This window comes from Heptranchias perlo, chromosome 35 (assembly GCF_035084215.1).
Source record: "Heptranchias perlo isolate sHepPer1 chromosome 35, sHepPer1.hap1, whole genome shotgun sequence".
NCBI lineage: Eukaryota > Metazoa > Chordata > Chondrichthyes > Hexanchiformes > Hexanchidae > Heptranchias > Heptranchias perlo.
In genome coordinates, this window is record NC_090359.1 from 19,575,794 (window position 1) to 19,588,977 (window position 13,184).

At 51.6% G+C, this 13,184-nt stretch overlaps 1 protein-coding gene across 1 annotated transcript in view; it reads right to left on the reverse strand.

The window, feature by feature from the left end:
• Positions 1-13,184, reverse strand: part of LOC137302383 (insulin receptor substrate 1-B-like) — an 86,484-nt gene that overhangs the window by 51,888 nt on the left and 21,412 nt on the right. Inside the window, exon 2 of the mRNA XM_067972010.1 lies at positions 9,975-12,485. Coding sequence (XP_067828111.1) covers positions 9,975-12,485 — 2,511 coding nt within the window. The remainder of the gene's footprint in view (positions 1-9,974; positions 12,486-13,184) is intronic.

Consider the following 13,184-nt stretch of genomic DNA (forward strand, 5'->3'; position numbering starts at 1 on the left):
ACAAAGGCTGTGTGTTACTGCTTTATGGTGCAGCTTGGTGTTTGTGCAATTCTCAGCATGTCTGTGCATGTTCCTCTTGGTAATGATCCACCTTCACATTCACACTGGTCTCTCTCCATCTCTTTCTCCCACTGTTGCTCTCTGTCTTTCTCTTGCCCCCTGTGTCTCTTTCTCTCAATGCCTTTGTCTTTCTCCTTCCCTTGCTCCCTCTGTCAGCGTGTCTTTCTCTCTCTATTTCTTGCTCCCTCTGTGTCTCTCTTTTGTTCTGTCTATCTCTTACTCTTACTCTCTCTCTCTCTCTCGCTCTCTTGTCCTGTCTTTCTCTGACTGTCATTTGTTCCCTGTGTCTCTCTTAACCTGTCTGTCTCTCTTGCTCCCCCTGTGTCTATCTTCTATCTGTGTCCCTCTCTCCCTCTGGGTCTCTCTCTTGTCCTGCCTGCGTCTCTCTCTCCCTTTGTGTCTCTGTCTTGTCTTGTCTGCCTCTCGCTCCCTCTGCATCTCTCTCTTCTCCTGTCTGTGTCTCTCACTCCCTGTCCGTCTCTTGTCCTGTCTGTGTCTCTCTCCCTCTGTGTCTCTCTCTTGACCTGTCTGCCTCTCGCTCCCCATCTGTCTCTTGTGCTACCTGTCTCTCTCCCTCTGTGTCTGTCTCTTGAGCTATCTGTCTCTCTCGTCGCATGTCTGTCTCTTCTCCTGTCTGTTTCTCTCTCTCCTTCTGTGTCTCTGTCTTGACCTGCCTGTGTCTCTCACTCCCTGAGTCTTTCTTTTGCTCTGTCTATCACTCAAACTGCCTCTCTCACTCTCTCTGTCTTTCTACATGTTTGCTTTCAGATTTATGCTCATTTTTCTTTCTTACCCTCTCTTATCTTTCTGTCTCTACATCTGTCTGCTCTCTCCATAGATGTGTAACTCTCTCTAGCTCTCACTTACTCTAAAGTAACTACAATTGTGTAGAATCCCAATAGATTAAACTCTTTCTCATTCAATCCCACTGCGTAGAATCTTAATGAAACAAGTCCCTTCACATTCACTGGCATTGTACAGAATCCCAATAGACCAAACCCTTTCCCATTCACTCCCACTGTACAGAATCCCAATGGACCAAACCCATTCCCATTCACTCCCAATGCCACCAACACCCAAAACAGATTATCTTCTCATTTATCTCATTGCTACTTGAGGGACCTTGCTGTGCACAAATTGGCTAGCGTGTTTCCCTGCATAAAAACAGTGACTACACTTCAAAAGAAATTCATTGGCTGTGAAGCACTCTGGAATGTCCTGAGGACATTAAAGAAACTTAGAGATTGCCAGACAATGAAAGACCAAGGTCCATCCAGTTCACCTTCTACCAACCTGGTAGTCGCATGATACAACGATAATGGGAGTTGTTGACTGATTGTAGCAATCAATCTCTATCAATTAGTCTACTACAGACCCAGACACGAGGTGAGGAAAAGCCCCAGTGGTGGAGAGCTTTGGGAACAATAGGTCCAAAGTCACCTGTTCCTCCCAAGCATGTTACACTCACCACATGTCATGACTCAAATTACTCATATACTCTCTCCCAAAATGTTATTTTCTGAAAGGAATCGATCTAATTTGTATCTGAATGAATCAACACTATCTGCTTCAACCGTCTCCCTAGGGAGCCTGTTCCCTAGATTGACCACTTGCTCACTGAAATATCGACTCGATTTGAATTTACCCCCCTCTCAAGTGCAGGCCGTGTTCTCTGGTTATACTGTTCTGGACAAGGTGAAATAGCTTGTACGGTCTACATTATCCAGTCCCTTTAGAATCTGACAAACAGCAATCATATCACTTCTCAACCTTTGCTTTTCCAGTGAGAACATGCCCAATTTATGAAAGGTGCTACATAGAGAAAGTATATTATACAGCACCTTTCATGACCTCAGGATGTCCCAAAGCCCTTTACAGCCTGTGAAGTACTTTTGAAGTGTAGTCACTGTTTTAATGTAGGAAACTGGGCAGCCTATTTGCACAGGAAGGTTCTACAAACAACAACGAGATAATGACCAGATCATCTGTTTTAGTTATGTTGGTTGAGGGTCAAATATTGGCCAGGACATCAGGGAGAACTCCCCTGCTCCACTTCGAAATAGTGTTGTGGAATATTTCACGTTCACATGAGGGCAGATGGGGCCTTAGTTTAACGTCTCATCCAAAAGACAGCACCTCCGACAGTGCAGCATTCCCTTAGTACTGGCACTGGGAGCGTTAGCCTAGATTTTGTAATCAAGTCTCTGGAGTGGGGCTTGAACCCACAACCTTCTGACTCAGAGGCAAGAGTGTGGCCCACTGAGCCATGGCTGACTCTGCAATGGGATAAAACCCTTCCCATTCACTCCTGTTGGATATCATTTTGGGCTCTCAGCATACATTTAGTCCCTGATCAGCTGGTTTTTACTACTCAGCTAACTAAAGTACAGCTAATCACGGCCAATCTTACCTGGAGACAGAACTATAAAAGCTCTTATCTCCTCTGTGTACAGTGTGTGTTTGACTGCCCTGTGTTTCCTACTGTTTACAGTTGGGCTGAGTGTTTGTATGAATGATTACGCAGTTTGAGGTACAAAGATCTGAACATTGGATCATATTGGTACTTTAAGGATAGCCACCGCCCCCCACCCCCAACTCACCCTGTGTAGCATTCCACTTACTCCAGTGCAGCTTGTCCTAAGTGCAATCATATCCCCAATCCATGAGACTCGCATTTCCAATGGCCACTTGAGTCCGATAATGGAGGTCAGCCAGCACCTGTGGACCCTGACTCCAGTGCCTTGGGGGGGGGGGGGAATTGAAATAAAAATCTAATCCACTTCAATTCCCTTGCCACAAACCCAATATAAACCTCTTCTTTCCCCCCCCCTCCCCCGACATAGCTACGCCCAGTCATGTGCTCCGTTGCTAGGTTACAGTGTTGGGTGGGAGCTGGGGTATCACAGAGAGTCTTGCCAGCAAGTATCTACGGAAGGGTGTATCTGCGGAGAGGGGCCTCCTGATCTATAAAGCCACAAGTCAGCGAGTTAGTACTCCTAACTCATTATTAAACGGAAGAGACCTCTCACCCTGCACTTGGCGGGGTGGTGGGTGGTGTGGGGAGGCATTGTTAGGGATCTCGGGCAAGTGTGGTTATCAGCTTTCACTCGAAACTGAGACTAGGAAGATTGGTGTCAAAGGGCTTTAGTCCCGTAACTGCATCTGTTGCTTAATCTCCTTCAAAACAGTGTGTTCCATAGTTCAGCACAGTCACAGTTCAAATTACTAAATTGTTATAAACTACCCACTGTGTTACTGACTGTATCTCCACTGATGTTAATCCAGCTCCCTCACACTGTCACTCAGTAACCCCTCTCCCCCAGGGCCCTGTGTTACTGACTGTATCTCCACTGATGTTAATCCAGCTCCCTCACAATGTCACCCCTCCCCCAAAAGCACCCTGTCATACTGACTGTACCTCCCCTGATGTTAATCCCTCTCCCTCACACTGTCACTCAGTAACCCCTCTCCCCCAATGCCCTGTGTTACTGACTGTATCTCCCCTGATGTTAATCCAGCTCCCTCACGCTGTCACTCAGTAACCCCTCTCCCCCAGTGCCCTGTGTTACTGACTGTACCTCCCCTGATGTTAATCCAGCTCCCTCACACTGTCACTCAGTAACCCCTCTCCCCCAGGGCCCTGTGTTACTGACTGTACCTCCCCTGATGTTAATCCAGCTCCCTCACACTGTCACTCAGTAACCCCTCTCCCCCAGGGCCCTGTGTTACTGACTGTATCTCCACTGATGTTAATCCAGCTCCCTCACACTGTCACTCAGTAACCCCTCTCCCCCAGGGCCCTGTGTTACTGACTGTATCTCCACTGATGTTAATCCAGCTCCCTCACACTGTCACTCAGTAACCTCTCCCCACCACCCAGTGCCCTGTCATACTGACTGTACCTCCCCTGATGTTAATCCAGCTCCCTCACACTGTCACTCAGTAACCCCTCTCCCCCCAGTGCCCTGTGTTACTGACTGTACCTCCCCTGATGTTAATCCAGCTCCCTCACACTGTCACTCAGTAACCTCTCCCCACCACCCAATGCCCTGTGTTACTGACTGTATCTCTCCTGATGTTAATCCAGCTCCCTCACACTGTCACTCAGTAACCTCTCCCCACCACCCAATGCCCTGTGTTACTGACTGTATCTCTCCTGATGTTAATCCAGCTCCCTCACACTGTCACTCAGTAACCTCTCCCCACCACCCAATGCCCTGTGTTACTGACTGTACCTCCCCTGATGTTAATCCAGCTCCCTCACACTGTCACTCAGTAACCTCTCCCCACCACCCAATGCCCTGTGTTACTGACTGTATCTCTCCTGATGTTAATCCAGCTCCCTCACACTGTCACTCAGTAACCTCTCCCCACCACCCAGTGCCCTGTGTTACTGACTGTATCTCTACTGATGTTAATCCAGCTCCCTCACACTGTCACTCAGTAACCCCTCTCCCCCAGGGCCCTGTGTTACTGACTGTATCTCTACTGATGTTAATCCAGCTCCCTCACACTGTCACTCAGTAACCCCTCTCCCCCAGGGCCCTGTGTTACTGACTGTATCTCCACTGATGTTAATCCAGCTCCCTCACACTGTCACTCAGTAACCCCTCTCCCCCAGTGCCCTGTGTTACTGACTGTATCTCTACTGATGTTAATCCAGCTCCCTCACACTGTCACTCAGTAACCCCTCTCCCCCCAGCACCCTGTGTTACTGACTGTATCTCCACTGATGTTAACCCAGCTCCCTCACACTGTCACTCAGTAACCCCTCTCCCCCAGGGCCCTGTGTTACTGACTGTATCTCTACTGATGTTAATCCAGCTCCCTCACACTGTCACTCAGTAACCCCTCTCCCCCAGGGCCCTGTGTTACTGACTGTATCTCCACTGATGTTAATCCAGCTCCCTCACGCTGTCACTCAGTAACCCCTCTCCCCCAGTGCCCTGTGTTACTGACTGTATCTCTACTGATGTTAATCCAGCTCCCTCACACTGTCACTCAGTAACCCCTCTCCCCCAGTGCCCTGTGTTACTGACTGTATCTCTACTGATGTTAATCCAGCTCCCTCACACTGTCACTCAGTAACCCCTCTCCCCCAGTGCCCTGTGTTACTGACTGTATCTCTACTGATGTTAATCCAGCTCCCTCACACTGTCACTCAGTACCCCTCCCCCCAACGCACCGTGTTGTGGGATTAATATTGGCCAGGATACCAGGGAGAATTCCCCTGCTCTTCTTCAAAATAGTGCCATGGGATCTTTTACGTCCACCTGTGAGGGCAGACGGGGCCTCGGTTTAACATCTCATCCGAAAGACGGCACCTCCGACAGAGCAGCCAGCACTCCCTCAGTGCTGCACTGGGAGGGTCGGCCTAGTTTGAGTGCTGAAGTCTCTTGGGACTTGAGCCCACAACCTTCTGACTCAGAGGCAAGAGAGTGCTACCCACTCAGCCACGGCGAACGACTGACAAAGAAGAAAGAAATAAAACTCCCAGTTCCTGACATCCTGGTGTCTAGGTGCTGAGTGTGGGCAGTACTGTGTACAATAAAGGCAGAATCTCTCTCCCCAACCCTCCCGCCCCACCCCACCTCCCTCCTCCCCCAGTGCTTAATGATTGTCATGCCCCTCACTAATTTCTCCCAGGCGCCCTGCGTCATTGTGCTTTCACTGAGTCACGACTCCTCATTTACTGGAAGCATGTTCGGGCCACTAACTGACACTGGCTGTGGTGAATATTTCTTTCACTCGCTCACACTAACAGCTATTTCATAAAATTCACAATTTTCTCTATTGAGAAATGAAGGAGCGAGAAGAAAAAAAAAAGCTGTGAAGGACATGGAGTAATTGAGGCTCTGCACCACTCCGGCGGGAAGGAAAAGTTAACCCCTTCTCTCCCAGCAGCCGTCTCCAACATTTTCTCTTACTGAACGTTGACTCCTTCCCCGTTTCCTCGCCCTCCCTGACAGTGCTCGACTTACGGGCTCTGCAGGTGCTGGGTGCCCTCCAGCAACTCTCCCAAACAGCCAGTGTTTTTCACACTAAGACAGTGAGGATATTCGACTGCAACGGCATCACACACTGGCCCTATCCTACCTGCATCCGCCGCTCACTCACTTACGCACATGTGTGCGCACACACACATAGACACACACACACACACACACACACACACACAGACACATATACACAGAGAGACACAGACACACACAGACAGACACATACTCAGAGACACACACACACAGACACATACAGACAGAGAAACACAGACACACACACATACAGACACACACACGCACACACACACACACACACACAGACACACCGAGATACGCACACACAGACACAGACACGCACAGACACAGGCATGCACAGATACTCTGCTCCTGGTTTTATTGAGGCATGAAGGCCAGTTAATGGAAGTACAGGGGCTCCCTGCTCATCAACAAGGTGCAGGAAATACAACAACAACAAACAACAACAGCAGCAATAAGTCGTGGTTATATGGCTCCCTTTGTAGAAAAAATTTTGTTGCTTCACAGAGGTGTAATCAAAAATACGAAATACCCCTTTGTTTGGATAAGTGGCCGAGAACTGTGTGTAAATTCAGAGGCTGTACGACATGAAAACACCATCCAGTGCAGTGTTGAGGGAACGCTGCACTATCAGAGGTGCCGTCTTTTGAAGGAGACGTTAAACCAAGGCCCTATCTGCCCTCTCGGGTGGACGTAAAAGATCCCACGGCCACTGTTGGAAGGACAGCAGGGGAGTTCTCCTGGCCATCATTCCTCCCTCAACCAACATCATCAGAATAACTAGTCGTTCATTTCATTGCTGCTTGTGGGATCTTGCTGTGCACAAATTGACTGTCACATGGCAAGAGTGACTGCTCTACAAAACTACTTCATTGGCCGTGAAGCGCCTTGGAACGTCCTGAGGACGTGAAAGGCGCTATATGAATGCAAGTCCTTTCTTTCTTATTCAGTGAAATAATTATATACACATGGCATGCTGGGAGGTTTAGGCCACCTGATTGACTGGCAGTTCGTTCCCCTAATAGAGGGAGTGAAGCCCAGAGAGACCTGTCTCTTATTACTGTATCCTCCAAACGCTCATGATAAAAAAGATTTGTGTCCCATGCGTTTGTCACATTTCAGACGTCACACATTGGAGTATCAACAGGTATAGATATAAAACAATACCCAAGAAAGCCAGTCATTTCCTGCTGGTTCTTCTGACCTCAATAAACCGGAAGAGTGTCTGTTGACACCACTGTGTCAGCCAACGAGTTGGAGGCGGACGGGACTGATGGCAGAACTCACAGCAAACAGTCTATTTTACAGCAAACAAAGTCTATTTATTCAGCAAACAGAATCTAATTAAACAGCGCACTACAGTGTCTATTTAAAAAGAGCCTCTACGAACTACACCTAACAGTCTACAGTCTATTTAAAAAGAGCCTCTACGAACTACACCGAACAGTCTACAGTCTATTTAAAAAGAGCCTCTACGAACTACACCAATCTGCAGAGTCTCTTTAAAAAGAGCCTCTACGAACTACACCTAACAATCTGCAGACACGATCTAAAAAGAGCTTCTACGAATTACACCGAACAGTCTATACAGTCTATTTAAAAAGAGCCTCTACGAACTACACCTAACAGTCTACAGTCTATTTAAAAAGAGCCTCTACGAACTACACCTAACAGTCTACAGTCTATTTAAAAAGAGTCTCTACGAACTACACCTAACAGTCTACAGTCTATTTAAAAAGAGCCTCTACGAACTACACCAATCTGCAGAGTCTCTTTAAAAAGAGCCTCTACGAACTACACCAATCTGCAGAGTCTCTTTAAAAAGAGCCTCTACGAACTACACCAATCTGCAGAGTCTCTTTAAAAAGAGCCTCTACGAACTACACCAATCTGCAGAGTCTCTTTAAAAAGAGCCTCTACGAACTACACCTAACAATCTGCAGAGACGATTTAAAAAGAGCTTCTACGAATTACACCGAACAGTCCATAGAGTCTATCTAAAAAGAGTCTCCACGAACTACACCAGTCTGCAGAGTCTATTTAAAAAGAGCCTCTACGAACTACACCCAACAGTCTACAGAGTCTATTTAAAAAGAGTCTCTACGAACTACACCAATCTGCAGAGTCTCTTTAAAAAGAGCCTCTACGAACTACACCTAAATATCTGCAGAGACTATTTAAAAAGAGCTTCTACGAATTACACCGAACAGTCTATAGAGTCTATTTAAAAAGAGAGCAACGTCTCCCGATAAAAGCAGGGTTATTTGACCAGAAAAACGCAATGAGTGAAGGATAGTTACATTAAATCAATCCCAGTCACTTACAGCAGGCGTGATTGACAGGCCTATTAGCCAATCATCTCCATTCTGGCCGGGATTAGCTATGTCACTATATGCAGCCATAAACCAGCCTCTCCCCAAGGGCAGGAACCGATGATTAACAGGCAACCCGAGAGAGACTTCCCTCCACAACTGGGCTCTAATTGACCTTAGAAGGCGCCCGTTTTGACTGCTTCCACGCGGGCAGTACCCCAGCCCTGGCCTTAAAGGGGCAGTCCAGCTTGACACACAGATTCTGTCCCCACAACCAAAAGACCAAAAAAAAATGCCGCAGAATCCAGACTGGGCAACGTCACGGTGGGAGGCACCGTCTTTTAATTACGAAAACATTCAGTAGCATTTAAAAACCAAAACATAACATTTCCTACTGGGACAGTATCATATGCGGTGTAGCCAAGCTGGTCCAATTAGCTTCCAGCCCACTCCCGAGTAGTAACCTTTAACCCCACCACCCCCCAACAAAATGAAATGAGCCATTCCGGGATGCAAATAGTTTTTCCCCTCCATCACATCGCCGTAGCAGTAGGGGGAGGGAAGGAGGCCCAAAATGGTGGTCTCTGCAGGAGCACGAAATTTGTTTCTTTATTGTCAAGGTAAAAGATATTTTTTTTAATTGTACTGTTTTTCCATACCAGACAAATTTAGTATTCTGATAAACGGCATCAACTTGAACAGGACTGAGTCAACCTCCCCTCATTCCCCAATCACCCAATGGACTCACTCATCTACGAGCAGTGTCAGCAGTGCGCTGACCCCAGATGCACCTTTATGCCCTCTCAACAGGCTACAAAGGACAGCAATTCTGGCCTTTCCACTCCAAACTCCGTATCCCCAAATCCGATACACTCTTTAGGGATCCGTGGGCTTTATAAATAGAGGCACAGACTACAAAAACATAAGGAAGTTATTTCCTACCCTTACAAATCACTGGTTCGGCCTCAGCTGGAGTATTGCATCCAATTCTGGGCACCATCCTTTAGGAAGGATGTCAAGGCCTTAGAGAGGGTGCAGAGGAGATTTACTAGAATGGTGCCAGGAATGAGGGACTTCATTTATGTGGAGAGACTAGAGAAGCTGGGATTGTTCTCCTTAGAACAGCGAAGGTTAAGGGGAGATTTAATAGAGGTGTTCAAAATCATGAAATGTTTTGATAGAGTAGATGGGGAGAAACTGTTTCCACTGGCAGGAGGGTCAGTAACCAGAGGACACAGATTTTAGGTAATTAAGGTAAAAGAACCAGTGGGGGAGATGAGAAGAAATGTTTTTACGCAGCGAGTTGTTCTGATCTGGAACGCACTGCCTGAAAGGGCGGTGGAAGCAGATTCAATAATAACTTTCATTGCACCCCCTCACTGATGGAGTTGTTACAGCACCACCACTGTTGGGAGGGTGTCATTACAGCGTGACACGTTTACATGGGCAGTTCCCATTCTAAATGTGGACACAGGGATTTGTAATGGACAAAACTGACAGGAAGACAATCTATTAAATTAATAGATGGATACAGGTGGGTGAAAATAGTAGCACTAAAACCACTCACCTTCTTTATTACTTTTATGGCTTCGTAATTCCTCGGACTTGTGAAAGTCGATGCTGGCGTAAGTGTTCAAGCCGGCGCTGCCGTTCGCTTGTGAGTAAAGTCTCGGCTGCGGCACCGACCCTTCCGCGTAACCGCTGTCCGTGCCCAGATCCAAGTCAATGTAGTTCAGACCGTTCTCAAAGCCGATCGACATGTGGCGCGACATTCCTGGGCATGGCTCCTCCGCAGCTCCTCCTCCTCCGCCGTCTCTCGGCCATGCGGTCTCGAAGGAGGCCGAGCCACGGCGCTTGGCACGGTCGGCGGCCACGGAGGGGGCAGGGGGCGCGGGAAGGAAGGTCTCGGAGCAGTGTCGCCGGCGCCCCTGGGGGTCGGCGCGTATCACCCTGGCGCCCCGGTCGGGATGAGGGCCGGGCTTCGACGCGATGGCGCCGATCTCCGGCAGGGGGAGCCGGGCGACCTCGGGCGAGGCGGGCGCGGCCACTGGCGCTTGGGAGTAGCCGGAGAAGCGAGCGGCGGGGCCGAGGTCCATGTTGACGTATTCCGATGCCGGGAGCAAGCGGCGGAATCCTCCCGCGTAGGAGGCAGGCCTGGGCAGGGGCCCAGGCCCGCGTGGCTCCCCCCGGAACTCGATGCTGACGTACTCCCCGGGGCTCTTGGGTTCCGGAGGCAGCGGGTTCTCGCGCACCCGGGGCAGGGTGCTGGCTTTGGCCGCCTCGAGGTGCAGTCCCGGCAGCCTGGGAGGGCCTCTCCCTGGCCTGGGGGGGCCGCGGAGGGGCTGGCCGCTCTCGGCGTCCCCCAGGCTGTCGCTGCTGGTGGAGGAGCAGCAGGAGAGTTGCCCCGAGGAGCTGGCGGAGGCGCTGAGCCGGCTCTCGTCCAGCCTGCCAGCCGGTTGCTTGTAGGAGCGGGGCAGCGAGTGGTGGTAGTAGCAGTGCCGGGAATGGGCCTCCTCCTCCTCCTCCTCTTCCTGGTGGGCAGGGTGCAGCCGGTTCTCCGGGGGGGTACTGGAGGCCGAGCGGCTGGCGGGCGACATGTTCATGTAGTCACTGCTCCCAGCAGACGGCGATTTGGGGTTGCCGGCCTGGGCCCAGCTCCTGGGGTAAGCCAGGCTATCAGGCGAGCAGCTGCCGCTGGGCGACATCAGCATGTAGCCGCCTCTGCCAGCGGGCCGGGGATTGGTGATCTGCTGGGGGGCCGATGCGTCCTTGGGGGTCATGGACATATAGTCACCGGCCCGACCCTGGTCGGAGCCCACCCCGGGTTGCATGGACATGTAGCCGTTGTCCGCCGCCGGCTCCTCCTTCCGCCCTCCATCATCCGGGTCGGGGGTCGTCGGGCCCAGCTCCCGGCTCCCAGCCCGCGACATGGCTGCGTGCCCCTGGCCCTTGGCGGAGCGCGGCGGCCCTGCCTTCCCCAGCTGTGCCGGCGGCAGGGAGGCCCGCTTGCTCAGGCTGCGCCCAGCCTCCTCCTCCGTCCCCCGGCTGGACGCCCGCCTCAGCAGCCGGCGGTGCCGCTGCTGGGCCTCTGGGCCGGCCGAGGCCGGCCTGCCCATGGCGGTGTAGTCGGCCCGGTGGCGGCGGAGGCGCTGCTGCTCCTCCTCCTCCAGCGAGGGCGGCGGGAACCCCGCCGGATCGGGGCTGGAGCCGTACTCGCCGCCGTCAGAGGAGCAGGAGGAGCAGGAGGAGCAGGAGGAGGAGGAGGCGAAGCCGCCCGGCGAGCCGGAGGAGGAGGAGGCCGGCGGGCAGGCGCACTCCGAGCCATGCCCGCTGGAGGACAGGCTGGCCGGGCTGGGGGCGGAGGGTGAGCGGCGGGGGCCCGAGGGGTCGGGGGTCGACCTGGTCTGGCCCAGGGGCGGGTGCGGCTTGAAGCCCCGGCGCGGCGGCCCAGCCCCGGGGGAGGGGCTGGACGGCACCTCCTCGGCAGAGGAGGGGCGGGGGTGGGGGCCCCCGCTGCCGTCGCTGGAGGTCCGCGGCCTGGCGAAGCTGTACCGCTGGCCGGGCGAGGTGGTGCCGCCGGCATTGCCGGGCCTCCGGCCGGCGACGGGGAAACCCACCTGGCTGGGGGGCGGGTTGGCCAGGTGGTGGCGCCGGGACGGCACGGAGATGGGGTTGGAGCTGGACGACTGGCTCTTACTCCGCAGCCGGAACTCCTCGCTCATGGCCTTCATGGCCTCCAGAATGGTCTCGTGCATGTTCTGGGCCACCACCGAGTCGTCCACCTGCATCCAGAACTCGCCGGGCCCGGTGACGGCCGAGCGGCCCACCTCCACGAAGAAGAAATTGTCAGAGTGCCCGCAGCGCCGAATGTTCATCAGCTGCAGCACCACGGCGGCCGCGTCGGAGTTCAGCTTCACCAGATTGATGGTCTTCTCCGTCAGGCACAGCCGGTAGATCCCGCTCATGTTCCTCGACTGGCCCAGGCCCCGTGGGCGGAGGTTGACCTGCCAGACTTCCTTGAAAGCCGGGCCGGGCACCATGGTGTAGTTCGAGTCTCCGTTTTCCACGTGCGCTTTACCTGCAAAGGGGTACAGCGGAAAAAAATAGATCTTAGAATCATAGAGCACAGAAGGAGGCCGTTCGGCCCATCGTGCCTGTGCCAGCCTCTTTGAAAGAGCTGTCCAATTAGTCCCATTCTCCCCCTGCTCTTTCCTCATAGCCCTGAAAATCTTTCCTTTTCAAGTATTTATCCAAGTCCCCTTTCGAAAGTTACTATTGAATCTGCTTCCGCCACCCTTTCAGGCAGCGCATTCCAGATCACAACAACTCGCTGCGGAAAAAATGTCTCCTCATCTCCCCCTCTGCTTCTTTTGTCAATTATGTCAAATCTGTGTCCTCTGGTTACCGACCCTCCTGCCACTGGAAACAGTTTCTCCCCATTTACTCTATCAAAACCCTTCATGATTTTGAACACCTATTAAATCTCCCCTTAATCTTCTCTGCTCTAAGGAAAACAACCTCAGCTTCTCCAGTCTCTTCATATAAATGAAGTCCCTCATCACAGGCACCATTTTAGTAAATCTCCTCCAATAATATATATTATTTTGCCCCCCCCCCCCGATCAACAACAACTTGCATTTATATAGCACCTTTAATGCAGTAAAACGTCACAAGGCGCTTCACGGGAGCGATTATCAGACAAAAATTTGACACAGAGCCACATAAGGAGATATTGGGACAGGTGGCAGGTTTACAGCGGGAATTCTAGAGCTTAGGA